At 51.1% G+C, this 27937-nt stretch overlaps 2 protein-coding genes across 6 annotated transcripts in view; one reads left to right on the top strand and one right to left on the bottom strand.

The window, feature by feature from the left end:
- Positions 1 to 11790, bottom strand: part of SNAP47 (synaptosome associated protein 47) — a 42804-nt gene extending 31014 nt beyond the window's left edge. Inside the window, exons 1-2 of one of the 3 annotated variants that reach the window (XM_036927763.2) lie at positions 11536 to 11790; positions 5815 to 6346 (exon numbers count right to left, since the gene is read on the bottom strand). In XM_036927763.2, the coding sequence (XP_036783658.1) occupies positions 5815 to 6308 (494 nt within the window). In that variant the 5' untranslated portion in view covers positions 6309 to 6346; positions 11536 to 11790. The remainder of the gene's footprint in view (positions 1 to 5814; positions 6347 to 11535) is intronic. The other 2 variants (XM_036927759.2, XM_036927760.2) reach the window with 2 other exon arrangements.
- A 116-nt stretch (positions 11791 to 11906) lies between these two features.
- JMJD4 (jumonji domain containing 4) lies at positions 11907 to 26938 on the top strand. Of its 3 annotated transcripts, XR_008993388.1 has the most exons (8): positions 12105 to 12494; positions 12668 to 12833; positions 14221 to 14346; positions 14537 to 14786; positions 15236 to 15382; positions 15685 to 16247; positions 24992 to 25154; positions 25549 to 26938. XR_008993388.1 is itself a non-coding variant. In XM_057490799.1 (6 exons), exons 1-6 carry the CDS (start codon positions 12230 to 12232, stop codon positions 15982 to 15984), a joined length of 1254 nt encoding a protein of 417 aa, XP_057346782.1. In that variant the 5' UTR covers positions 11907 to 12229; the 3' UTR covers positions 15985 to 20964. The 3 variants fall into 3 exon arrangements, 2 of the variants coding, with proteins under 2 accessions (XP_057346782.1, XP_036783660.2); XM_057490799.1 differs by lacking the exons at positions 24992 to 25154; positions 25549 to 26938 and having other exon boundaries at positions 11907 to 12494; positions 15685 to 20964; XM_036927765.2 differs by lacking the exons at positions 24992 to 25154; positions 25549 to 26938 and having other exon boundaries at positions 12104 to 12494; positions 15308 to 15382; positions 15685 to 20964.
- The last annotated feature ends 999 nt before the right edge of the window (positions 26939 to 27937 follow it).

The following is a 27937-nucleotide window of genomic DNA, read 5'->3' as shown; positions in this document are numbered from 1 at the left end:
AGACACATGGGCACTGATGGGGAAGGCACGTCCTCATTATTCCAGGTCTGAAGGCCCCAGGAGGATGTGGCCCAGCCATGCACCATTCTTGGGGAAACATGCTGGCCAGTACAGAGTGTGCAGTGATGATGGGTGGGTGGCTCAGATGGCAGTGAGCAATATGGTCACAGCCTTCCTGAGAGATGCAGGCCTGCAGGGGAATGCAGGAGTGAGGACGGTCATCTGACGGCACTGAGACCTCCACACAGGGTGGAAGGCTGCACCAGATGGCTTCTGAAGCTGAACCTGCATGGAGAGGGCCCAGCATGTCAGCCAAAGTGCATGGTTTAAAATGGAGCAACAGCTCAGCTATCCCACGTGAGTCAGCTATGACCTCTTTTCCCAGGGGAATCAAGAGCAAACAACGGGAACATATGGGTTACACAGCACATTAGGAAGTATGCCTTATCCTAATTCCCTTTAAAATACCCACCTGGAACAGAAAAACGCAGAAACTGGCGATGCTTTGGAAACCACTAGAGACCATGTGCTGGAACTCCATCTCCTGGATGGTAACCAGGCACCTTCCTGAACTACGTCTGTATTCCTCCTGGGAACGCAGAGGCAATGCCCCAAAGACGGCAGGAAAGCAGAACTTCCTGCAAACAGCCTCTGCTCCAGGCTGCAGGCGCAGCTGTCAGCAGAGCCAGTGCTGGCTGCTCCCGGGCCTCCAGCCTGCTGGCCTGCTCTGGAGACTCTGGGCTTGCCAGCCTCAGTCATGTGAGCGATTCCTTAGAGTAAATCTCCCTCCACAGATCCCGTTGGTTCTCTCCGCAGAACTCCTGACAAAGGTAGTGGGAACCTGTGGCCTTTTGAGAGCTCTGCGGCCTTCCAGCTCCCAAAACAGCACCTGGCATGTGCCTAGTCCTCAAAATATTGTTTGTCAAGAAGGATCTTCCCTAGCTTAGTGAGGAGATCCAACGTTAGCCCAGCAAACCCATACGGAGTGTAGAAATGCGCACCAGCCCAACTCTGGTTAGACCCGTGTGGCTAAAGCTGCCGACCCTGGAGTGTTGAGGGACAGTAAGCACTGTACCCACTGAATCTGCTTGGGGGGCCAGTGCTTCTGCCGCCCTCTGCAGTCACAAAAGCTGCAAACGATGCACCTCAGAACTATTTCAAGAAGTAATGATAGAAACTTAAAACAGGACCTTTGGTAATTTTAGCTTGGTGCGCTAACCAATGATATTCAAGGGAAAGCCTCTATGAAAAGTGCTCAGAGGACTGGCTAAAGACATTTGATTCTGACACCAATTCCAATGTGTGGCAAACACTTAACTCGATTCTGACCCTGCCTGCCTGGGAAAGCACGGGGCCCATGGGAATGCCCCCACTGCAGACGCCCAGCCCAAGTCCAGGATGTCACAGTGCTGCTGCCCGACCCACTGAAGATCACGGATTCTCATGACCCCTTCCCGGATTCCATTAATCCAGTAGAGCAGCTCATGGAGCACTTTCCTTACTATATTAATGAGAACACCATTGTTCACTAGATCGCTAGTTCATCATCAAAGGATGGGCCTCAGGAACAGCCACATGGGAGACGTGCATGGGGCACAGCTGTGGGAAGGGGCACGGAGCTATGTGCCCTCTCTGGGGGCACCCCCCTCACACACATACAAACACCCATGTGGTTCCCAGCCTGGAATCTCTACAAACCCCATTCTTCTGGGTTTGTGGAGGCTCCATTACTAGGTCTGATTGATTAAATCACTGACCATTGGCAAATGACTCAACCTCCAGCTCCCTCCCCTCCCCGAAGGTCAGGGGTGGGACTGAAAGTTCCAAGCCTCTAACCCAGTGGTGGGTTCCCTGGCCACCAGCCCCCATCCTTAGGGTGGGTTCCAAGTTCACTGTCTTAACATAAACTCAGGTGTGGTGGATGGGGGCTTGTCATGAATATCAAGACACCTGTGTGGCTCTCATCACAGGAAGTCCCAAGGGTCTTAGGAGCTCTGTGCCAGCGATGGGGACAAAGACCAAATGTTCTGATGATAAATCACAACATCACAGATGGCAAATTGAATATACCCATTTCCCCAAGGACAAAGAGAAGCGATAGCTGCAACAAAATTTTGGAAACTGCAGAACAGATACTTAGCAAATCTGAGAAAGTAAACTATAAGACAGCAGTGGGAGATGCTGAAAAATAACCCAGTTCACAACAGGACCCAAATGTGGAAAAATCCATGGTACTAGGAACCTCTGAAAATCGGGTTTAGCTAGCACTGGAACAGGATAGAGTGAAAGTCCTCTTAAAGCACAGAAATCACTGACATAACCCACGCCTTTGCTGTTGGAACCAGCCTCCCCCAGGGCAGAAGGTCCAGCTACCCTATCCAGACAATATGTGGACAGCAATTCAGGCTTGCGAAAGGACGGAGTAGTGTGCTAGAGCAGAAGGAAGTGAAAGCCTCCACACTGAAAAGGGAGACAGACCTCAGTTCTTCTGGGCATGGCTCTCCAGGACATCCTAGGACAAGGCTCCAGGACTCCTCAGATCAGCTCTCCAGGTCATCCTAAGATTCAGATACAGAATCTAAGAGATGAGCAGATAGGATATGCATGTGGGAACAATAGGCTGCTATGCCAAAGGAAAATTTGGAGATAAAAAAAATCCTCAAAAACTAAAACCATAGCAACAATAGAAGGGCACCAAGATAAAATTCAAGAAATATATAGCAGAACAAAAAGACAAGAAAGAAAAATGAGCATGATATTAGTTGATCAGTCCAGGAAGTCAGTTAACCAAAATATGGAGGTTTGAAGGGACTGTTTTAAAAACCGAGGGAAGGAAATGATCAAAGAAGCAACACAAGGAATGTCCCCAGATTGATGGATCGGCTGGAAGTGCACTGGGGGCCACCACAACAGATCTGAAAAGACCCCCACCAAGGAGCATGAGGAGCCAGGAGACCACCACCCCAGGGACACAAGTCAGCTGTTCTCTGGACATGCGGCCCTGTATGGACCTTCCTGAACAGGTTTGTAATTTTATTCTCTATTTTTCTGTAGTCTATTTTGCATGTTTAAAATATCTGATAAAAGGTGTCTTGCTGTACACATGTGGCATTTATCCAAGCTGACATGTGTGGACTTGATACACAGCAGCTAACATGAAAGAATTAGACTCCTTTGTGGCTACAATATATTTACTGAGGAGCAATGAATACAACCTCCAGTGCTCCAACAAATGCTCATGCCACACTCGCTGTGAGCAATCCAGAGCTTCCCTGGGACATCCCTGAAGTGGATGGGCATCGTCACGGTGGTGGCGGCACACCTTTGGCTCCACAAGCAACTGCCAGTGGCTGAACCATTTTCTGTTTCTAACGGGCCCTTGGCATGCTCACCAGGCCCTGGGCAGCAGCTGGTGTTGCCCCACCTCTGCACTTGTGTACTCACCTTTCCATGACAAGTGGGGGCACTGACCCCTTTGCTGGCCCTGTGGCAGGGACCACCTGTAATCCCTGGCATCCCCTCTCCTCTGTTTCCTTTCCTGGTGGACCCCATGAGGAATCTCCCACAACCCCCAGCTTCTGTTCCTGGGTGTAGCTATGTGACTTAAGTCCTGCCAGTGGAACATGAGCAGAAGTGATGCAACTTTCTTAAGCACAGACTGTGAACCCTGGCCTCCCTGTCCCCACTTTTGCATGGCCAGGGAAGTGACACCAACAGCCTTTGATGTAACCATGAGTACCAAGTGGCAGACAGGAGCCCTTCCAGCCAGCATGGGTCCCCAGGTGATGACCTAAACTAGAGTTTTCTACCTGCCTGGGGCACCTACTATCCTCTAGCTCATTGTATGGGGGGAGTGGAGGGGACAAATTCCTAGCTTATTTAAGCCACGGCACTTTTGGATCTGTTACAGCAGCTTAGCCTCAAGTCCAATCAATGGCCTTTGCACATTTTTCTATTGAGCTGTCTTTCCCTCCTTTTGTCACTTAAGTTCTTTACCTAGTTGGGTATTAATCCTTTGTTGGGAATATGGGTGGGTATTACAAATTTTTTCTCGCAGCTCCAGGTTCATCTTTTTACTTTGTCATTTTTCAAAAGAATATTTGAAAATCACCAGACTGCTCTCCAAAAGGATTATGCTAATTCACAATCCTAATAAGCAGTGCATGAAATGCTCACTTACTATCCTGTAGTTGGTACTGTGCATTTTTACTTTCAGTTTTTATTAATTTGATGATAACAGCCAGATTTCCAGTATTTCAATGTGTAGTTCTTTGATTGGGAGGTGAGTATTCTCCCAGTCTCTGATCTCTATGCTCTGGTATGTATTGAAAGTATTAGGCTGATGCCTCAATTTCCCAGAGGCATGTTGTGCTAGTCTGGGAGGGCTGACTGCTGTGACAAGAACTCCCCACACTTCACAGCCCCAGAAGAGGTTTACTTCTAGTTCATGTCACAGTCCAGATCAGAGCTGGGGTTGGGGCTCTGCTCTGGGATGCCATTTGGGGACCCCAACTTCATCTAGCTAGCATTTCTGTACTTTGCCTGGTGAGGACTCTGCACACTGCTGGCAGGTGAGGGGAGACACAAGGCCTGAAAGTGAGCTTTATCACTCTGCCTACCACTCCATCACACGACCTCCACCGCAGGTTAGGTTACAGCCCCGTCCAGCCATGTCCCCAGCAGAAAAACCCGCCGAGATCTGGTGACCTGCATCTCATTGCCACAAGCACCCACTCTCAAGGACAGGGTGTGGGGCCCTGTTTCCTGCAACTCCACCAACAGGTCTTTGACCACATCAATACTCAGGGAATGAATATCCCAAAATAGCTACAGGAAAGGACTGAGTGGGGTCATTCAGGGGCAAGGATTCTCACCCCCAGCAGCCCCATGGCCCTGTGCTCGAGGCCCACAGCTGAGAAGCTGGCCCCTCACCCTGAGCAGCCCCGGCAGGTGTCGGACAAGGCCACTGCCACTAGACCCTGAGACAAGATGTACCCCACACACCAGAGTCAGCATAGCGCCACCCACAGGGTGGTCTCTGGGACCCTCCGAGGGCCTGGGGGTTAGATGGATTCCATAGCGACTCCACAATACTTCCTGACTGTTTTGCTCTCTCTCACATGAGTGCAGGAGAGTTCCCAGAGGCCATGGGGCACAGGGTGCCCTACAGGGGGACTCAGCAATGGGCCTGAGATACAGCTGCCTCCTGCGCAGTCTGGCTGCAGAGATGTGTGGAAATCCCCAAGGCTGCTCCTCCCACTAGATGTGTTTTGCTTTATGAAAGCTACTAGATCACAGGTTATCAGACATGTCGTCAACGAACAAGTAATTTTTACATTTCTTAGTTTCTAAAATCCAGTGTAAACATGGGTCTACGTAACCCACATAAACACATATCTCTTTGAGGCCCTTGGCTTTTACGATAGTGGAGGGGTCCCGAGTCCTTAGGTGTGACAGTGGCTGGTACAGCAGCTACTGAGGCCGCTTCTGGAGCCGAAACGCTCCTGCTGAAACCTTGCTGCTACACAGCTACCTGAGAACCAGAGCAGCAAGTGTCCTGTCAGCCTCAGTGCCCCACGGGTAAGGTAAACGGAGAACAGCACGCTCTGCTCGGCTTGTCTGGTAAATGGGGCGATCCTCACTGAACACATGCACATCGCACACAGGGTGCCCTCAGGAGGCACCAGTCCTTGTATTTATGTGCCAGAGACCCAGCCCAGCCTAACTGCAAGTGGGGCACCCTCACACTAAACGGGGATGAGGGGAGCACACATCAGCTACCCAAAGCTCAGGCCAGGGTCCCAGGATGACTACCTGTCAGTCGTGTCCAGATCAGACTCCATCCTGTCCAGGCCCCTTGCAATGCCATCGAGCTGCTCACCCTGATGGTGGAGGACCCTGGATGTGTCCTCCAGACGCTTCTGGGAGCAGGCCATCAGAGCAGTCAGCTTCCTCCCCTCGGTCACCGGTGGGGAGGCCGCCTCAGCTGGGGGCCCAGACAACAGCAGCGCTCTCCAGAAGTGCTCGATGGTGCTGAAAGCGGCATTGCGGCTAGGCTGCAAGGCACTGAACCAGTGCTTCAGGCAGTCCTTTTCCAGCACAGTGATAGAGCTGAAGATGAAGTGGGAGGCCTCCTTCTTGATCTCAGTTACACTGGAGAGGGGAAAGCTAACCAGCGTCTCTCCGGTTTTATCGGCCGTAAACTTCAGGGAAAGAGGCATTAACGACAGTTTCCCAGGAACCCATTGCTTCTCAGACTCCAAATAGTAGGAGCACGGCCAGGCATGGATGCAGACATCTCTGTTCATCTGGATCGGCTTGCCCCACTGCCAACGGCCACCCTGCTCTGAAGGAGAGGGAACAAATTAGTGGGTGGTCAGGATAATGCATCATCACACTTGGACTGGTGACACATTCTGACGCTAGGACACCAAGGGTAAACCTGTCTTGAATATTAATGTGGAAAAACTAAAGTTAATGTGTCAGGCTGAGGCAAAACAACTGGATTCCATTGCAGGAAAATGAGTTTACCTTCCACCATCACAATAGCAAGGGCATGCCCACCATGCCCTGATTTGCATGCATGACAATCAGCTCCTCCCACTCAGCCAGGGACCGGTGCCAGTCACCGCTGTGCTAGTCACTAGGACCTAGAATCAGCTGAGCCTGAAAGAGGCTGCTTTGCCGAGCTGAGAACACTGCCATCACCACACAGGAACCTCAGTCGCGACCTGCAAGTACAGAGCACGAGGGCATCAGGCCGCAGGAAGCCCTCCCTTTGCAGATGTGCTACTCTGTGGGGACTCCGGAAGCCCGCTGACAGCTGGGCCCATACCCGCAGAGCACCGGCAGGCCAGTTCTGGGCCAGCAGTCTTAGGATCCAGATGCATCAGTGTGCATGGCCACCCACTCACAAGGAGGGCAGAATGTGGGGTCAGAGGACACAGGATCCAAGAGGCTGTCTTCTTAGCAGCAGGACTATGAGTGCCAGACCAAGGGGGCTCTCTGAACAAACCATCTGCATGCTCTGAACTCATGAGGGCTCCTGGCATTGAAAGAGGCTGAGCATTTCCTTGGGATGTCTGAACAGAAGGTGTGGTCACCCTGGAGGGGGCTGACCTGTATGCTTTGCCCATGGGCTGTGCAGGAGCACATGCCTGAGCAGCAGCTGGGGCCGCCTTCTTGGGGACCACACGTCACGGGGGCAGAGAGGGCCGTAATGCATACATGTCCTCATCAGACTCCTCCCCAGCGAGAACCATGCTAAGCACTCAGAAACGGGCACAGAACATATGTGGAGCTTGGCTGGGGACCTTCAGGATGGGGAAGCTGCTGTGCAGACCCCCAGCCCCTCATGACCATGGTCCTGGGAGCCGTGAGCTCAACCAGCTAATGCTGCTCTGCCATGAGGCTGCTGGGCAACCGCTGGCCTGATCGATAAAGGTCTCTTTGCTCAGTCCACAGATGTAGCCATGATTTCCGGGTTGAGGCGCCCTGGGGCCCTCATTGCAGTGGGTGGCAGCAGGTCTGCCCCAAAGCCAGCCTGACATGGTCCTGGGGCTGGAAGGAGCTGTCTGCCACCAACCCACCTCCAGCCGGCCAGGAGTCGGGGAGGCCCTAATTCTGTCTTCCACTGCCCCACACTTTGACAGCTTGGTCAGCAGATGCGGGGCCTTTGGAAATAATGGCTGGCCCCCCATCATTCCTGAGTGCCCACTGAGCCCATGCTCACTCCACAGCAGTGCAGGGCAGTTCTGGCCTGAGGACCTGGAAGAGGGCCAACCCCTTCAGGGCCTAATTATCCACCATTAAAATAACTGGAAGGCCTGAGCACATCCACTCCAGAATATTCAAAAGGGGGAGAAGGGGAGAGGAAAGGAAAGGGTGGAGGAGTGCTCCCCACTGTCCAACCCTCGAAGCAGGAGGCTGGAAAAGCTGCTCCCAGAGAGCCAAGTGGAGGCGCTGCAGTGAGCACATCAGTCCCAGGTGGCCGGGTGAGCCGAGGATCGTCTGCTGCCCTGTCCCTGGTCCCCACACACTGGCCTCAGGGTGGGGCAGTGCCCCTACTCACTCAAAGGCAGGCTTCCTCCTGTGCCCTGGCCAACACTGCCCAATGCCCACTTCTCTGTGTCCTGCCCCAGGGGCCTGCTTTCTGCCAGGGCCAGACTAAATATTTCAGGTCTGTGGGCCTGTCACACCACTTGGCTCTGCTGCCTGAAGAGGAAGCCTGCAGACACATGGAAATGAGGGCTATGCTGTCCCCAGAAAGCTGGTGTATCACATGTGTGACCGTTCCTGGTGGTCTCCTCAGTGTACCCGCATGCTCTAAGGTCCCCAGCACTGGCATTGCAGCTCCACCCCCTTCCCCAGCCTGGGCTCTCCCAGACTTGGGCAGCCTACCCACCCCTGGCAGCCATGTTCACCTTGGGTGCCCCTCTGCCTATTCCTCCACCTCCAGGAAAGCTCTGCAGGAGAGCTCTGGATGCCCTTCATCCCTCCCAACCATCGGTCTGCATGGCCTGTGGGCTGTGCCTTGCATCTGCCATGGCCCCTGCAGCCACACCGCTATTTAAGGCTGCCACGACCCCCAATGACGGTGCAGCTGGTCCCCTGCTTCACTGCCCAACACCCGTTCTCCATGCAGTAGGCAAGAAGACAGGCAGGACGCAAGAGTAGAAAACATCACCCTTCTGCTGAACGCCCCTGCCCCTGGTCTAGTGAGCACCTCTGAACTGTGGCCTCACCCATGGCCCCTCCTCTCTGTCCCTTCTGGCCTCAGGGACACAGGCTCCCCCCACTCCTGGGACTCTGGATGGACCCTCCTCCTCACCCTACAGGTCGGGGCTCTGTCCTCCTGAACGGACCCTGCACTAACCACCTTGCACCACGACTCCAAAGAGCTTGTGGACAAGCTTGCGTGGGCCAGATTGGCCTACACCTGAAGAAGCAGGGAGCCACGGGTCCCCTAGAGACATGTGCTGAGTGGATCAGCACTCACATGAACAGCGGCTGTGTGCATGGTGTGCAGTGGTCTTTCTTCCACAGTGGCCCTGCCTCCCATCTACCGAACGCTCAGGGTCACCTGGAACACACTTCCCTGCGCAAAGATCTGCAGGCCACTCAGCCCTGATACAGCACCGAACAGAGACAGGCAATGACAGCCAGGCTCCCAGGGGCATCTGAGGCTGACTGGCAGAGTATTGCTCTGCATGGGGGGCGTCATTGTCATGGGGTCTGAGCTCATTGTGCCCTTGGTATAAGGGACCCATTCAGCATTTGCTCCAGACCTGTGCCCTAGACTGAGAGTCTGTACCAAGTACACACCCAATTTTTAGTTAATTTCCAAAGTAACAGGACCAGCAGCGTGTTATACACCTTCCACTAACCGACCATGCAGAGGCCTGGGGTTGGAATAGTGCCACCACAGTATCTTCAGGCACCTCCTGCTCTGCAGGGGTTCCAACATTACCCTGGGAGTTTCAAATGTGGTGTTTGGGGGTATTTCACTGTGACGCCATGGCCTAGTCAGATGGCACCCCTTCCACCTCCCAGAGAGAACCAGGATTCTGTGCTTTTGCTTCTGTGTTTCCTACCTGTGCTGGCTCAAGCTCTGGCTATTTTTCTGACTTTGCAGCTCAGGGTGTCACTGGGCCATGAAGGAACAGAGCAGTACCTGCCCCCAGGCTCTGATGTGCCCAGGTGGGGCCAAGTGTGCATTTCTGGTCTGGGGACCCAGCCCTGCTCTCACAGATGGCATGACACTGCTGACCCAAGTAGCCACCTTGTAGCCTGGTGAAAACAGCACAAGGCCTGGCCCAGAGCAATTGCTCGAGGAAGGACCCCCCTGCCCCCCCACCCCGAGTTACTGGATCAGCTGCCCCAAGCCTCCCCTCCTGAAGGAACAGCTTCAGGAGCTGGAGTCCTGGGGTTCCTCCCAGGCAACACCTATCAGAATTTCCTATTTCCCCCATGAGGTAAACGGAACCACATCTCCCAGTCCTTACACAATTACCAAAACTGCTTCCTGCACTTTCCCACCTGTCTCCATAATTGGCACTCACCACAACTGAAATCAAATACCTAAGAAACATCTAGTCAACATGTGGCAAAAATGTTGACAATATGATGTTAATACCTTAAAAATGGTTTACAAAAGCAGAAGCTTATGTATGTAAACTGCGTGTGTAATGGAGAGAGAGACGGGGTGTGTGTGCCTGAAGGGCAGCTCTGTATCAGGAATGAGAAGGGCCACCTCTGGGTGAGACTGCAGGTGATTTCTCCTCCACCTGAACTGCCCCATGCATTCTTTCTGCAAAGAGAACCACACCCTGGCCACAGACACAGAGAGGCAGCCTGGGCAGGGGCACAGCAGAATCACACTCCACTCACTGCTCCACCACCTGCCCATCTGCGTGTTCTCTGCTTCTCCACTGGACCTGACTCCCAAGCTCATCTCCTGGTCCTCCACTGTCCTTTCTGCACCTCAGCCTCCCTGCTTCCCTGGTTGAGCGTCCTGCCCTTTGGCAAGAGTGCCCCTCAAGCTCCGCCCTGAACCTCCCCACCCAGCCTGCCTGTGAGGGAAAACATGATGACGTCTTCCTCCCCTCGCCTCAGGGCATCCCCTCTGGTCAGGAATGAGGCAGCCCAGCGTCCAGACTGCACAAGGGAGTCGCCACCTGCCAACACAGCGGTAGGCAGCAGGGAGGCAGGAGCCTGCCCAGGAGCAGACCACACAGGCACATCGACTGCTCCCCTGAGTGAGCTCAACTGTTCTGCTTGCTGTGTGAGGGTGTGAAGTTCTGCCCAGCTCTGCACCCCACAGATTCCCCAGATACAAAAAACGTGCCCGCTCACCCAGTAACACATTTTTTCTTTCCCTCCATGTTAATATGGGTGAGTTTGTGCCCGCAAGACGTTTATTTATCAACATACGAAAACCCTGAGCTGTCTCCTCTGTCCGTGTCTCCTCTCATATGTTCACCCATCTCGGGCCTGCTGGTATACACAGCCTCCAATCCCCACCTCTGATCCCCCATGCTCTTCATGCAAGCCCACCATCCCCCGCAGCATCCTCTCCAGGCCCCACCATCCCCTTAGGTCCTCAGCAACCCCCTGGGCCCCACCATCTCCTAGGCGCTCAGCATCCTCTTAGGCCTCCACTATCCCCCCCGGGCCCCACCATCCATCCCTACAGGCCCCCGCATCCCTCAGGCCCCACCACCCGACTAAGCCTCCACCATCGCCCCAGGCCCCCACTATCTTCCTGGCTCCACCATCCTACTAGGTCCCCACTATCCCACTAGGCCCCCGCCATTCCCCCAGGTTCCCACCTTCTCCCTATATCCCTAGCATGCCTACTAGGACCCCAACATTAACCCTTGTACTTCTCTGTCAGCCCGGTCCACATCCTACCACCAGTGCATTGGGAAGAGACAGGGTCCTCACTGAGGCAGCAAAGGCAGACGGGACTGTATTGACGGAAGGTCGAAAGTGCTCGGGGCACAGGCCCAGCCGCAGACTAAGGACGCCGCTTACCTGAGTCACTTAAGAGGCGAGACTGCGGGCGACAGCTGTTTGACAAGCGCAGACGCCGGGCGTACCTGGGCTGGCGCAACAACGCTGGAGCCGTTTCTGCGCCTGCGCCGGGAGAGGGCAGCAGCGGGCTGCGCACTTAGGCCCAGAGCCGGAGCGCCGGTGTTCGGGATCCGGCAGGAACTTCTCCTTTGGGCTTTTGGTTCCGCACAGATGCGCCGGACTCGCGCGGTCTCTGCGTGCCTGCCCTAGTGGTTTCCGCCCCGGCCGGGGCGGAGGCTGTGAATGGCTGGCATACAAAGCACATGCACCGGAAGTAGTTAACAAGTACTTCCGCCTACACCTCTTGGTTTAAAGAGCCTGACGGTGCCGGCTTCCCACTCTTCACTGCGCAGCGGTTGGTAACCTTCTGGGTGTGCGGCGTCCCCTGAGCTGGGCCGTGGCGCTGGCCCCTCTGCCTCCGGCAGCCCCTCTGCCCTGCCCTCCAAACTCCCCCGCCCCCCTTCTTACAGCACACCTCGACTCCCTGAAGCCCCCCACCCTCCGCAGCCCCTCCGCGCTCCCCGGCCCCGCCCCTTGCTCCCGCGCAGGCCCCACCCACCCACTCTCCTGCCACCCTGCCAGCCCTTGCAGACCCCGCCCCAGCCCCCCTGTAGACCCCATCAGCTCCCCGGACGCTGCAGCCCCGCTGGCCCGGATGGACAGGGAGACGCGCTTGTTCGCCGAGAGCCACTTCCGAGGCCTCCGGGGCCGCCTCCCCGGCGGGGTCTGTCCGACCCCGGACTGCGTGGACTTCATCGAAAATCCGGACTCCTTTTCCTACGCCGACTTCTTCAAGGGCTACCTGCTTCCCAACGTGCCCTGTGTTTTCTCCAGCGCCTTCACTGAGACGTGGGGCAGCCGGAGGCACTGGGTGACCCCCAGCGGAAAGCCCAACTTCGACTATCTGCTGCGGAACTACGGTGAGTGCCGACTCCCCAAGTCACCGCGGAGAGCCCGCCAGGCTTCGGGGAGAAAGGGCAGGAGTGGCCCTAGAGGAACTCATTATGAGAGAACAGGCGGAGCTGGAGGGCAGACAGAGCCGGCAGGAGGGTCAGGCTGGAGGACTCAGAAGTCTGTCTGAATCTGGTTTCAGGAGATGTGCTTGTGCCTGTCGCCAACTGCGGGGTCCGTGAATACAACTCGAACCCCAAGGAATACATGCCTCTCAGAGAGTATATCAACTACTGGAAAGAGTACATCCACGGAGATTACTCCTCCCCACGGGGCTGTCTCTACCTCAAAGACTGGCACTTGTGCAGGTAAAGGGGTGCCTGGCTGCCCACCCCAGTCCTGCTCCCCATTGCCAGGCTTGGTGAAGGGCTGTCCCCATAGGGAAAATCGCTGACAGCAGTGCCCGCACATCCAAGAGGCCTCCCTCTGTCCACCTGCCTGCAGAGCTGTAGAAACCCCTCTCTCCTGACATGCCACCCTCCACCCAAGCTGTTGCTCTCCAAGGTCGACCTGGGGTTGGTGTTAGTCTCCCACCAAGGGGCGTGCTTTTCACAAGCAAAGACCATCATAGTCATACTCCCACCAGTTGTCACAGGGCCTGGCACAAAGTACGTGCTCAGCTAAGGTTGGACAAATGAGTGAACAATCGGATTCTTGTCTTGCTGATGTGGAGTCTACCTGGAAAAGTGAAGCAAGACTAGAATTAAGGCCCTTGTGACTCCCAAGACCAAACCCACAGTGCATAAGACACCCCTTGCACCATCATGCTCTTGGTATGCCCTACCCGCAGCTTCTTAGCACAGAGCTGGCCAGGTAGGCAGTGAGTCTGGTGTGAGCAGACCCTGGTCCTGGCCCCCAGGGACTCCTGTTCCAGCAGTGGAGACAGATGCACAGGTCCAGATGCTCATGCACAGGGGGTTGGGCTTCCCATAAGGATCGGGTGTGACTTGCTTTACTTAATGGTGTCTCATACAGTGTGCGTGTCCACAGTCTTTCCTGTGGTGTGCTCATAACGTGCTTGTTCACTGCTTCTTGGGAATTCAGTGTTGACTGCATGTCCTTATTCCCTCTGGCAACCCTGGAACACAAAGGGCAGGGGAAGGCCTGAGTCAGGCAGGTGGGGCAGCTGTAGGGAAGGTGGTATCTGAGCATGGTTTTGCAAAGCTGTGGCAGCATATGGACTGACATGGTGTTTGGTGCTGCTGGGGCCCCCCATCATGGCATGGCCTCTGCTCAGTGACTGTGAATGAGTGCAAGGCCATCTTGCTTGGGCCAGTGGCTTTGCATGTGTGCAGCAGACTTGAGCTCACGAGTCTGGGCAACCGCAGGGCAGGCTCACAAATTTGGGAAACCAGCACGATGCAGGCAGTGCATTTGAAACTGTAGCTGGCCTAGAGGTAAAATCATGAAACTGGTGCCAAAGAACCCTGAACCCTGGGTTTGCTGGCCATGCAGGTTGCTAGGTCAGGATACAGCACCCTGAGGCATCTTCATTTGCTTATGGCTCTGGTTCTGCCACTTGGGCAATGCTCAGCCAAGTCCACTCAGGGCTGTGGTCATCCAAGGTGACCCTGCTCAGCCTGGTGGTGGGCCTGCTCATGTTGTTCCACTGTCTTGGTATTTTGCAAACTCATGGCATGGGTGCGGGAGGTGGGCAAGTGGCCGCCCCTGCCACAGTCCCTGCTATCTCTGCAGGGATTCCTCGGCCGAGGGCGTGTTTACCCTGCCCGTGTACTTCTCATCAGACTGGCTCAATGAGTACTGGGATGCCCTGGGCGTGGACGACTACCGCTTCATCTACATGGGGCCCACCGGCACCTGGTAATGCGAGTCCCACTGCTTTCCCATGGCCGCCACCCCCTCTGCCAGGCCAGGTAGCAGCTAAGCATCTTCTTTGGCTCCGGGTGCCTGGACTGGGGGAGGCATGGCTGCCCAGCTGGCTCCAAGGCCTCTGAGTGCTGCCAGCCTGGGAGGGACTGTGCCTGCAGCATCAACATGAGCTCATGTGCAGGTCCCCATTCCACGCCGACATCTTCCGCTCCTTCAGCTGGTCTGTCAACATCTGTGGGAGGAAAAAGTGGTTCTTCTTCCCGCCCGGGCAGGAGGAAGCCCTGCGGGATGGCCACGGTGGCCTGCCGTACGATGTCACCTCCCCTGGCCTCCTCAACAGCCGCCCCTGTCCCCTGCCGCTGGAGGTCACTCAGGAGGCTGGCGAGATGGTGTTTGTGCCCAGCGGATGGCACCACCAGGTGCACAACCTGGTAGGATGGGCGCCCCCTCCCCCACATACCTGCAGTGGGCTCCCTGGGCTGCTCAACCAACAGGGTGTGCCTCCCCACCTTACTGCCCCTCAGCCTGCCAGGTGGCCCTCCTCTCCGTATCTTCCTAAATGCCATCCCACAGAGAGGGCTGGGCCCACCGCTGCTGACCTCCCAACGGGCAGCTGACCTTCTGGGAGATCCTGGGTGCGGGCCTGGAAGCCCATGGGATGGGCCCCAGTACCTTCCTTCTTCCATGCTGCATCACTTTACTGGGTGCCAGGGGGTCATCTGGCCCTGGAAGCCTCTTGTCTACTGGGGACCCCAGTGGTCCAGCCCCAGCTCCTGCTCCCCTGCTGGCACCTGTTGGGAGATAGGAGTAGCCCTTCCTGGGGCGAGCAGGGGAATGTGCTGTGGGCTCGTGGGGGATACCCATGCCCTGACCCTTGCAGGAAGACACCATCTCCATCAACCACAACTGGGTCAATGGCTGTAACCTGACCAACATGTGGCAATTCCTGCAGCAGGAGCTCTGTGCCGTGCAGCAGGAGGTTGGCCAGTGGAGGGACGCCATGCCTGACTGGCATCACCACTGCCAGGTGGTCTGGGCCCCCAGCCTGGGCAGGAATGGGAGTAGAAGGGGGAGCTCCCCAGGACCAGGCTGTGGTGGGGGAGGGCACAGGTGGCCCCCAGTGGCCGGCCTCAGGAGGTGGTCTGCAAGGCCAGAGTGGTGGTCTCGCCTCATTTGGGCCACGGACACTGACCTGTCCCTCACTGCTATGGCCCTCCTCAAGGGCTGAGCTGTGTCCTGGGTACTTTGCAGTCTAGAGTCGGGTTAGCAGATACCTGCCTGGAGCTGCGAGCAGGCAGCAGCTACTCACTGTTCTCTCCCTTCGGCCAGGTCATCATGAGGTCCTGCTCTGGCATCAACTTCGGAGAATTTTACCACTTCTTGAAGGTCATCGCTGAAAGGAGGCTCCTCATCCTGGCGAAAGGCATGGGCCCTGAGGTGGAGGGTGGTGAGGACTCAGGGCCAGGCCCCCAACAGGCTGCTTTTGATGTCAGCCGGATTGCTGAGGTGTTGGCATCTGTGGTGGCGCACCCCGACTTCCAGAAAGTGGATACCTGTGTGTTCTCCCCACGGCCTGCGGAGCTCCTGCAGCAGCTGGAGGAGGGTGTGGTCGCCACTGCATCTCTGTAGCGCAAGGATCGGGCAGGACACCACTCAACAGGACCTATAAGGTGCACATGAAGGTGGTCACCTGCTCCAGGGTCCCCTCTGGAAATAACACTATCCATCCTCCAGGGGCTGTGGCTTCCCAGGCATGGCTCCTGCTCTGATGGATCTTCTGTCATCCCGGCTGTCCCCAGGACCCTGTGCCTAACTTGGGGTGCCAGCTCCTTGTCTAGATGCCCAGCCAGGATTAGTAGCTTGGCCCTTGTGCAGACAGGCGGGAGGTGTTGGTAAGTTGGACCCATATCATGGAAGCCAAGAGCTTGGAATTGGGTGGGAACAGTGTGTCGCTGCGTCTTCTTGGTCTCCAGACTTCTCAGCAGAGGCCAGCACCAGGCCCATGGGCCTCATCCATGTATGCAGGGCCCGCAGTACAGGGTGCAGACCCAGGCTGCCCATCTGTCCCATGTTGGACCACTTCCAGGAGCACCCTCCTTCCCTCTGGAGCCAGTTGTCCACAGTTGGCACAGCCCTGGTTCACTGCATTGCACAAGTGCCACTTGCTGGCAGTGGGTGAGCCAGCTGAGCGCCAGAGCTTCCTCTCCTACTTCAGCACCACTCTGCCCCTTCCAGGCTGCTACCCGCCTGTGTCTCAGTGAGGGGAGGGCCCTGCACCCCTGGTCTGCACCACCCAGCCCACACTTGCCATCCAAACCCGCTGAGCAAGGCGAGTCTGCCAAAGCCATGCTTTGAGTGAAGTCACAGGTTCTGTTCTCCCAGCATATAAGCCTTGTGCCAGACCAAAGCCAGTCCTCATGGGCCATGGTCTCATTTTCTTTGCACACTCTTCAGCCCTCTCTGGTTTCCGCTGCTCACGCACCTCTATGCCACTCAGCCCTTGGCATTGGGTTCCCCAGAGACATTAGCCAACTGGACACATGGAGAAAGATGGGGGGTCTGGCAAGTGGGGAGTCCGTTGGGTCAGGCCAGGCTGGACCCAGGGGCAAGTGGGTCTGGTCTCAGGTCTGGAGATGAAGCAGGCAGGGTTCCATGCTCCAGTCTGGAGGCAGAGCTGCTTTGGAAACAGTTCTTGCTTACAGCATTCACCTGATCACACGAGGCCCACCCACACCACTGAGTTCAGTGAGAACATCACCTGAAAATGTCTCACAGCAGCGTCCAGCCCAGCACTCAGCGGAGCAGCTGGGCCCAGCCAAGTAGTCACTAAGCCGATCACCCCCAGCAGCCTCCGTGTCCTCTGGCCCTCCGCACTGTCTCGGCACAGGTGGCATGCAGTCCCACCCCTCCCTTTGCACTCCAGTGCTCTCCAGCTGACAGCTGCCCTCACAGTCTTACCATTTGACAGCTGTGCCCCTTACGTTCCCCGAGGTTGTCACTAGTGTGATTGAGCTGCTCTGCACACTCACTGGGTTGTTTGGCCACCACACTGTGCACACTCTCTACTACCAGTTCCCGCTGCACACCCACTCTGCCATGTTCCTTGCAAGCTCATGTCATCCAGAGGCCAGTGTCCACGTTGCACATTTTGCACTCATTATCTGCCATTCAGGGTTACCTTTTGCACACTGGCTGCGTGTGTTTTGTTCCCATCTCCAGTGTGCATTCCTGTGGCACCTCACATTTGCTGCTCCTGGGCTCACTACCACCTGCTGTGAGCTGTGCACTGTGCACCAGCATCTGGGTGCACGCTCACTGTGCTTGGGTCACCAGGCACTCAGGCCTTCTCCACCCTGCTCCTAACCTCCCTTCAGCATGCCCCTGGGCAGCCAGTGCTCTCACACTGAGCAGACAGCCCCCATGCACACTGTCCAGCCAGCTAGGATTCCTTGCACACAAACTGCACTATGGTAACCTGCTAAGCCAGCAGTATTGCTCCTTGCCCACCTGCTTGCAGTTGGCAGTTCTGCACAACCACCAGACCTGGCAGAAGTGGCCCAGCCATCAGGCAGGGGGATAGCCTTGAAGTGCCCCTGGTGGCTCGGGTTCTTGCCTCAGGACTGTGTGTTGGGGATGATGTGGACACTGGCTGGCTGCATACCATGTTGGGGAGCCTAGGGGGCATGTTTTCCTCCGGGTTAGAGGCACTCCAGGATGTGGTGGGCACAGCTGTGCCAGCTGCCTGTGGACTGGCAGTCCTAGTGACAGCTGTCTCCCCTGCTCCTGGGCTGCATCTCCAAACCCTCCCCATGGACAAGGGTCCTACCCCATGATCAGTGAATATTCATCAGGCCCCAGCCAGAGAAGAAAGTATCTGGCAGAGCTGGGTCCAGTGGGGGCATTGCGGGGTGGATGGGTTCACCAGCCTTCAAAGGGGAGCTGGGAGTCCAGTTCACAGGCAGCAGGAATGCTGTGGGACAAGGCTGGCTGCAGCCCTCGGTGCATCAGAAGTGTTCCTCAACAGGAGCCCATCAGAAAGAGGTCAGAGGTGGGGTCCCTGAGGAGCCGGGTCTGGGGGAGGGTTGAAGTGACGAAGCCCTTCCCGTCCTTAGGTCCTTTGCCTCTTGCATTGTATTTTCTTATCTTTTAAAAAATTTTCTGTACTTCAAACTGGTGGGATGCCAGAGTTCGACCTTGAAACTAATTTCCTGGTGGGTGATCAAAAGCTGCCTAAGCAACAGAGGCAGAAAGCGTTTCATCTCCACAGTGCAGAATGGCAGCCACTGTCCTGGGGCAGGAAATGGACCTGGCAGGTGTTGTTTTTAGACACCCAGTTTCAGTGTGGTGGTTGCTTCGCCTTGTGAACTCTGGGTGCTCTGCCCCCACCACCCAGGTCCTTGAAATTGAAATGGACATGTCCTCTGAGGAAGAGGGTGTGGGGTTCTTCCAAAGCCAGGGAGGGGCTGCCCCTCTCCATTCTCTACCTAAAATGAGCTAGTGAACTTCAAGGCATTTTGATGGAGAAGCGCCTGTCTCATCTGAACCCAGGAAATGAACAGAACCAAACGCCCAGGCTATAGTGGAAACGGTGTTGTAGTGTAATACTCAAGTGATTTTTCTGTTGGCTATTTACTGCAAATGGTCCAATGAGTAAACTTGTTTTACCTTTGTACACAAATTCCATCGCCCTCCGACTTCTGAAATCCCCCCTTCCTGCTGCCCTACCTCCTGTGGTCTCAGAAGCCCTGGTGCCTGGTACTCAGGGGAGCTCAGCAGCCCCTCCTCACCTGCTGAAGGGTGATGTGGGAGGGGATCTCTCCTCTCCCTGGGGATAGGGGTCAGGCTCTTGATCCTGATGGGGCCCCACTGGTGGAATCTGAGAAAGACTGGCTTGGGGGAGGCAGGGCTTTGACCCCTGAGAGGGTTGGGGAGGTGCTCCGGGCATGAGGTTGGATGCAGCAGGTGAGTGCTCTGAGGCGCTCTGTGCAGAAGACAGTGCCCGGCAGTGGGCAGGGCTCCTTGGCTACTTCAGTCAGCTGTCTGGGTCCCAGCCAGCAGAAGGCACCCCTGGCACAGGTCCGGAGACTGCAGGCCAGCCTGCCAGGCTCCAGGAGACAGCCCCTCCCTGAGGAGATGGGCCTGGGGCTGGCTGTTGCCTGGGGTTAGAGGTTGGGGGCCCAGGGTCTGGCAGGGTCTGGGGGAAGGGAGTGACTGCTCAGTGGGTCAGGGTTAACGTTTAAGGTGATGAAATGTTTGGAAACTAGCTTGTGGTGATGGTGCACAGAGTGTGAGTGAACCTAATGCTATGAAATCATACAATGTAAAGTGGCCTAAAGGGTGAATTTTATTTCATATGAATCTTAAAATCAAAGTATGTGTAACTGAAAATATGAAAACGTCTGTAACGGGAAGTGAAAGGTGAGAGGACAGCAGGCTCTGGTCATGGAGCCGGGATGGGGGTGGCCCTGGTTCTGGTCTGGAGCTGTTGCAGGAGCTATGGGCTCTTGCTTAGGGCTTGGTGCTGGCTCCAGCTCTGGTAGTACTCTTAGAGACTGTTCTAGATCTGGTGCTGCCATGGAGCTGGAGCTGGCATGAGTCTGTGGTGTATCTGTATCCCTGGAGCTGGTGCCAGAGCTGATGGTGCTGCCCCGACCCTGATCCTGAAGCTGGTTTTGCTTCTGGAATTGGTGGCTGTGTTGGTGCTGGAGCTGGCACTGTAGCAGCTGTAACTCTGAAATGGGCACTGTGTCTGCATCTGATGTGGCCCTGGAACTGCAGCTAGTGCTGTGGTTCTGGTTCTGACCCGCTGCCAGCCCTAGCCCTGGGGCTGCAGGCAGCAGAGTGTTCCCCTCCTGGGCACCTTTCCATGAGACTTTGTAAAAGATAGGGATACCCCACTGCTTTCAAAAGACCCCAAGCCCAAACCGACCACCAGAAGTGTTCTTAGGTCCAGTGGACGAGCAGGGAGGCTGCCCTCCTGTTTATCTGGCCCAGCTCAGCACCTTCCTTGCAGCAGCTACCCACCCTCCTGACCGCTGGCTGTACTTCGGTGGGCCACAGAGCCCTAGTGGGTTGTGGTGGAGCCTGCAGGCTTGAGCCAGTCACCGAAGATGTGTATCTTCAATATCATAATAGGAAAGTGCCAGAGAGGACAAATATTGGGGGAACTGCCCAGCCAGGCATGTACAGTTGAGGGCAAGGTTACGGTCCAGGCTAGGATTAGGGGTTAGGGTCAGGGTAAGGGTTTCATGTTTAGAGCTAGGGGTTAGGTTTAGGGTCAAGGGTTAGATTAGGGGTTAGGGTTAGGGTTAGAGAAAACTACTCTGGGCTTCCATCTCCTGTTTCTCCAAATGTCTGTGACAACCATGACTCTTCATTCACTCTCACTTTTCTGACCTAGCGTAGGAGAGGGTCATAATCTGCTTAAGTGTCTCCTTGTGCCTGGGGTGACAGGGACTTAACTGGAATGCAGGGGGCTGGCTGGAAGGAGTATGGTGAAGTATATGTATAGTTAAAAACAAACAAAAAACTGTAAGCCGGTCTGATCTGCTTGGCTTTACATATTTTTCATTTTCATTAAATTGTGAAAACTGAGTTTTCATACTTACACCAGCTTTTGTTGTGTGCTTTTATACGCTTTCGTATGTTAACTTCCAACTGATGAGTCATTTCATGTCGGAACAGTGTGTTCAGTTAGCTACTCAGGATTTGGAAACACTATATTTTTTGTTTAAGTCTCAAGGCCAGACATCAAAACCTTGTATTACCCAGAATGTGCCAGAGGAAGACTGTTAGCATTCTGTACGTTCTGTTCATGATGCATGTTGTGTGCCTCTGTGCAATTGCATTCTTAATGTGGAGGGTGGGGGGGAGTTGAGATGCCGGAAGCACCACTCCCTTGCTACAGCGGTGAGGTTCTCCCATCATACCTCTGGGCAAAGCTGTTCACTGCAGCATATTCACTGGAATTAAAAATGAGGGGCTGCTAAAATAAAGGTAGAAAACCCATACGTACCGTAGTACAACAGCATACTGTGCTGTGGAGAGAATGAGGTAGGTCTGTGGACTAGCAGAACACTGTCCAGGATGCAGAGACCTGCATACTCAGGTGGGCTTCTCCCCGCCCCCCTGTCCCTGGAGGGACGTACCAGTCAGGTGGCCTCTGGGGAAGGGAACTACTGAGGTACTAACTAGGGAGTCAGAGGCAGCAGAGGCATTTTATTTGCACTGTACTCTCACTGGCACTGTTTACATTGTTTCTTACTACATCCATGTTAACATCGCTTTTTTAAAAATGCCACATTTCCTCAGTCTTTTGTGCTGCTCTGGAAAGTAGGATAGCAGTGCCTGTGAAGGTAGCATTGCTTTGAAGTTCACACAACTTCCCTTGTACCTCTCTTCTCCCATTCCTTAATGTTGCAAAGAGTGACAATGTATTTGGTTTACAGCTTGGGACAATGGTAGAAGGAACACCAGCTTTGCAGTCAGATCAGACCTGTATCTACAGCTTATATGATGTGGGGCAAGTTACTTAACCTTTCAGAATCACAATTTTCTCATTTAGGCTGTGGGAATGATAATATGTATAGGTCAGTCTGTTGTGAAGTTTAATGAAGAAAATATACTTAATAAGCTAGCATAGTGATGAGGTATAAATGACTTTATTCTAATTGGATAACTAAGGAACTTGTTCAGATTTTAAAATCCCTGCTTTCCAACCATACTGAAATTGGAGCATGAATATTTATCTTTCCCTGATGTGCTGCAGTGGAATATACTCAATTTCAAGTGCCTTGTTGGCTCCTAGAGTCTTTTTAAAAGTGAATTAATATATTTCCCCTTTTTAATCCCATAAAATCTTTTAAATAAAAAATGTTTTTTTGTTTTCCTGAATGTAAATGGGAATTGATTATGTTTTATACAATTTTTGTGTGGGGGGTTAATGCATTACTGTATATTATGCGTTGAATATTATAATTTACTTTTTTTTCACAATTTAAAGCTTTATTAACTCCATACTTTTTTTTATTTTGGTATCATTACTCTACAATTACATGAGGAACATTATGTTTACTAGACTCCCCCCATCACCAAGTTCCCCCCACATTCCCCATTGCAGTCATTGTCCATCAGTGTAGTAAGGTGTTCATAATTTACTTTTGCAGATATCTATCGAGCAGGAAAACCATAGTTTTAAGCATGAGTCCACTTGTATAGGTTACCGGTCAAACTTGGTGAGAGTGGTAGTATTATTATTCCTTTTTGTTATAAATATATTATTTAGGTATAGTGTTTTTTTTTAGTAATATCTTTTAATTTTTTTTCTTTTTCAGCTCTTTCAGCCTCATGTGCCAACACAAACAACTTGTATATCCTCACCAGTGACTAATGATGAACAGAGAATGAGTATAACTTTTAAATAGACCCATATTGGACTCCAGATGCCCCTATGATTTCAAAGATGCTCAAAGACCTGACAGACTTTTGTTTGTATTTGAATGTGAATTAAATTGTATGTTGATGCAAGTTAAAAGTCAGTGATGGGATGAGTAATTGTTGAGTGTCCACAGCGTCTCTATTCTACTGGACATGAAGCAGATTAAAACTACTTGCTCTCACAGCATTCGGTAGGAAGGCTGACACTGCTTTTGCTCAGTGTATGCTTGCAGATTTGACGGGTAGAGACCATTCCTTTAATGAGAGAGTGTAGGCGGTTGCCAGTGGCCCTGCCAGAGCCTTCCTGAGTGGGAAATCAGGCCTTAGTGCTTCCAAGGCCCTTCTAAGTGTGCCTGCAGAGGAGGGATGTGTTTAGTTATACACATTGAAATTTATAATTAAAGAGGGAGTACATTTAACTTGGCAAAAGAGATAACTGGTTAATTTTTTTAAAAAAAGGAAATTGTAAATATAAGCATGGGTAATTCAATACAATTAAAAATATACTTTTAGTGCTGTGTCCAATAATCCTTGTTTTTCCCTCTTCCTCTGTGCATACTTAGGTCCCCATGGCTTTGGAAGTGGTAGTTTGACCACCAAACTGCCATCCTTTTAATCTTTTTTCTCTCGTTGGTAGTAATATTCTGTCTTTACCACCTTGTGGACCTTTTGAACTCTTTATCTGCCTGCTAACACATTGCTTTGCTGAACTCCTATCACACTTACTGATACTCTAAGAGTGACTAATCCTTGAGTGGTCATTGAGTAAGCCTCACTTCTTGTGGGCCTTCTTCATTAAATTATGACCATGCCCATATTTTTTAAAACTTCTTTCAGTTCCTTGATATTTAAATCATAGTTAGAGAACCAGGTGGGAGTCTATAGGCCATTTACTTCAACTTCTATCTGATAAACATGTGCTTATCAGATAGAACTCTAACAAGTATTACTCCAATCTTGAACACTTTCATCAGGGAAGCATAGTGTTTCCTCACTCTTTTTTTATAATCATAAACATAACACACACAACTAAAAGGGATTCAGAGAGCACATTTGTTTTCTGTTGCTCCATAGCAAATTGCCACAAATTTAGCTGCTTAAAACCACACCTGTTATTAGCCCTCTATTCTGCAGGGCGTAGTCAGGCTGGTACAGCCAAGCCAGCTCCTCTGTTCGTGGTCTCACACTCAGAATGCTGGTTTATCTGAGGCTCCGCTTCCAGATTGTTTCAGGTTGTTGGCAGAATTCTGTTGCTTGCTAGCTGGTTGCTATCAGCTTCTAGAGATCATTCTTAGGTCCTTGTTTTGTGGTGCTCTCTCATCCTTACAGCAAGGGAGAACTCAAATACTGAATCCCCTTCAAGTTTCAAATCCCCTTCAACTGGAAGTTCTCAATCCCTTTTAAAGGGCTTACCTGACTAGATCAGGCCCTCCCAGGATAAAATCCTTTCCTAAATTTAACTGATTTAGGACCTTAATTTCATCCACAACTCCTTCACAGCAGCACCTAGATTAGTTTTTGATTGAATAACTAGAATGTTGTAGGTACATACTTGGAGCCAGTAATCTTGGGGTTCATCCTAGAATTCTACCCACTATATACAGTAAAAAGCAATTCTTTCTTACCTTTACCTTGAAGACTACTTCCTCAACCTTCAAGCCTACTCCCCAGTGGGCACTACTTTCAAAAGGCTGTCACTACCCTTTGAGACATTTTTATCTATATTCTTTGTACTTGAGAATATATGGCAAAAATTTTTTTTAACCTCAAAAAAAAAAGACAATAAATAAATCCCCGCTTGGATACTTAGTTTTGAGATTTATCATGTTCCATGTCTCAGTAGTTGAGTATCCCATTGTATGGATTAGTACCATTTATTTATGCATTCACAGTTGTTGGACATCTGTTGATTTTCAGTTTTTGACTATTTGGAGTAAAGCTACTATGAACATGCATGCGTAAGTCCTTGTGTGTATGTATGTTTTTATTTATCTTGTGTACCTACAAGTGGGGTTTTGGTTGTATAGTAGTGTGTATTTAACCCTATAAGAAACAACCCACCTGTTTCCCAAACAGAGGGAGATATAATGATCATAAAATCTTTAGTTTCTTTGGTAAATTGTATTTGTCCCTGCAAATGTGCCTATATCCCGTTTTAGTAAGTTTTTAAAATTGTTGCTGTGTTTTTGTTTTCTTTCAGCAGAAAGAAGAAAATACTCATTCTTTAACTGTGTCTGGCCATGTTGGTTTTGAAAGTTTGCCTCATCGGCTGGTGAACAGATCCATTCAGCAGGGCTTCTGTTTTAATCATCTCTGTGGGCAAGGGCCACTCTCCCTTATAGTCCCCCTGCTCACCTCATCTTGTAAGCTGTGTGAGATACCCTCATCATCAATTTGAGATCATGATCACAGATTCTTTTTGTCATTTAAATTCTATCTGTTTTGTTTTTTCTAGTTGTACTGCTTTAAATTTTTTGTTTGTTCTTTGAACATTTCAATGCTTTCTTCAGAGTGCTGAGAAACTTAGCATACTTTTTTTTTTTTAATTTAGAGTAAGGAAGTTCCTTTATTACTAGAATGAGGTTTTTTTAATGCTCTGCTAATGACTCAGTGGGCCAGTCTTAGCATGTATTTCTTCTCTGGACAACCCAGCCTTTGAAATATTTGAAATATTTGGGGTCCTTGAAACCATTGTAAGAGTTCTTTTCCTCATCCATCCTGTGTACCACACTGAAGATGCACCTTTGTTTCTTTCAGGGGAGACCGGAACTGGAAAATCAACATTAATTGACACATCATTTAATACTAATTTTGAAGACCAGAAATCCTCACGTTTTTACCCACGTTAGACTTAAAGCTCAAACATATGAACTCCAGGAAAGTAATGTTCAGTTGAAATTGACCATTGTGAATACAGTGGGATTTAGTGACCAAATAAGCAAAGAAGACAAGTAAGTGTTTTCTTCTTACAAATCTTCCTTATTTTAGGATTTCACCTTCTTTTCCCGTAAGTTATGATTTGATTTTCTACTATGGAAAACGATACCTTTCCTCCCAGACATTTTTAACAAGTTGATGTTTTTCTATCCAGTTGTCTAATTTCTTTAGAATAATTTGATATTAAAATGTGTGTTTCAGCAAAATAGTTTGTTTCCTCATATGCCGATTCATTGTATAGTGAGTGGTTTGTACTGATATTCTGGTAGGACTTCTCTTGTTGAGGAAAAAAATCCAAAGACATACAATGGCAATATAATGGTCAAATCTATGGCACATGAAGTTTTTGTGAAATTCTAACCAAATTAAACAAGTACATTATTAAGCATTGCAGGAAAGATTTGATAATGAAATTGTACTTATATTTACATTATATAATTTCTAATGGTATTTTAAAGATTGATTACAGATTCTATGTGAAACTTAAACTATGAAAGGGGAAGTAGATTGGGGTAAAACAATAACTTTTGGTTCTTTTTCTTTTTTGAAATGTTTATATTCTCATTATTAGATATAATTTCCTAGTTTCCTCAACTTTGCTATAGGGGAAAATATTTTGCATAGTTGATTCTTTTTATGTGACTTATGTGAGCCTTTTTAGCATAGCTGCGTGTTCATTAAATTTCAAGAAATGATACATGTGGGCTTTCTGGAAGAAACTTAGCATCAGAGGCAAAGTCCTGTGACCTGTTGTTTTAAATCTTACTGATTTCTTTATAATTTTCTTTATAGCAATCTTCCACATTTTGGTTAAATTTATTCTTAGAAATTTGGCAATTTTGATATTATAAATGGTATCTTTTAAAAATATTTCATTTTCTATTTGTTGTATAGAAATATAATTAACTTTGCCTATAGCAGGTTTTGTAAATTCTCTAATTCCAACAGTTCAGCTCTAAATTTGTGTAGATTTTCTATGTATGTAATAGTATTACCTACAAATAATGATATTTGTATTTCTTCCTTTCCAGTTCTTTTTTGTCTTTTAAAATAAGTTTTATTAATGTATGATTTACATAGAATAAATAAAGTACACTGACTTTTTAAGTGTACAGTTCCACTAACTTTGACAAGTATAAGTTTTGTAACCACCCCGGGACTGTAATAAAGGAAATGTCTGGTCTTGGGTTACTTTCCTTGCCTGCCTATGCAGATCAGTTCTTCACCAGAGACTAGCAGGGACCCCTCCAGTGCTCTCTACTGCTTTCTGTTGGTGCAACTTCCCCCTCTCCCATCTATGCTAGAAAGCCTAGTTGCTTTGGCCTCTCTGGGCTCCAGCCTCTGTCTCCTCAACTCAGTGATGTGGCCAGGTTATGAGCTCTCCTATCTGGGTCTTGGAAACTTGTTCCCTACTGTCTTCCTCAGGAAACTGGGGAAAGCCTAGAGCCCTTCATTTATTTCCCTTCTCAGCAGTAACAGTTTTATGCTGCCTGTTGTCCAGTATTTGAAAACCTTTTGTCATATATGTTGTCCCAGTTTCTAGTTGTTTAGGGTAGGAGGGTAAATCCCATCCAAGTTGCTCCATCACACCTGAAGACGGTAGTTTTTATTTTTCCTTCTTTCATTTTTAATACCTGACTGCACTGGGTAGGGCTTACACAATTTTGCTGGACAGTCAGTGGTGTTAGTGGGCATCCTTGCCTTTTTCTGGATCCAAAGGGAAAGCTTGATTTTACCATATATTTTGCCTGCTTTCTTTCTTTTTTCATTAAGGTATCATTGATATACACTCTTATGAAGGTTTCACAAGAAAAACAATGTGGTTATTTCATTCACCCTTGTTATCAAGTCCCCCTCCATACCCCATTGCAGTCACTGTCCATGAGTGTAGTAAGATGCCACAGAGTCCCTATTTGTCTTCTCTGAGCTACACTGTCTTCTCCATGCCTCCACACACACCATGTGCAGCAATTATGATACCCCACAATTCCCTTCTCCCTCCCTCCCCACCAGTCCTCCCACACCCCTCCCCTTTGGTAACCACTAGTACCTTCTTGGAGTCTGTGAGTCTTCTGCTATTTTGTTCCTTCAGTTTTGGTTTGATGTTATACTCCACAAATGAGGGCAATCATCTGTTATTTGTCTTTCTCTGCCCGACTTATTTCACTGAGCATAATACCCTCTAGCTCCATCCATGTTGTTACAAATA

This window comes from Manis pentadactyla, chromosome 13 (genome assembly GCF_030020395.1).
Source record: "Manis pentadactyla isolate mManPen7 chromosome 13, mManPen7.hap1, whole genome shotgun sequence".
Lineage (NCBI taxonomy): Eukaryota > Metazoa > Chordata > Mammalia > Pholidota > Manidae > Manis > Manis pentadactyla.
This window is presented reverse-complemented; position numbering and strand designations above follow the sequence as displayed.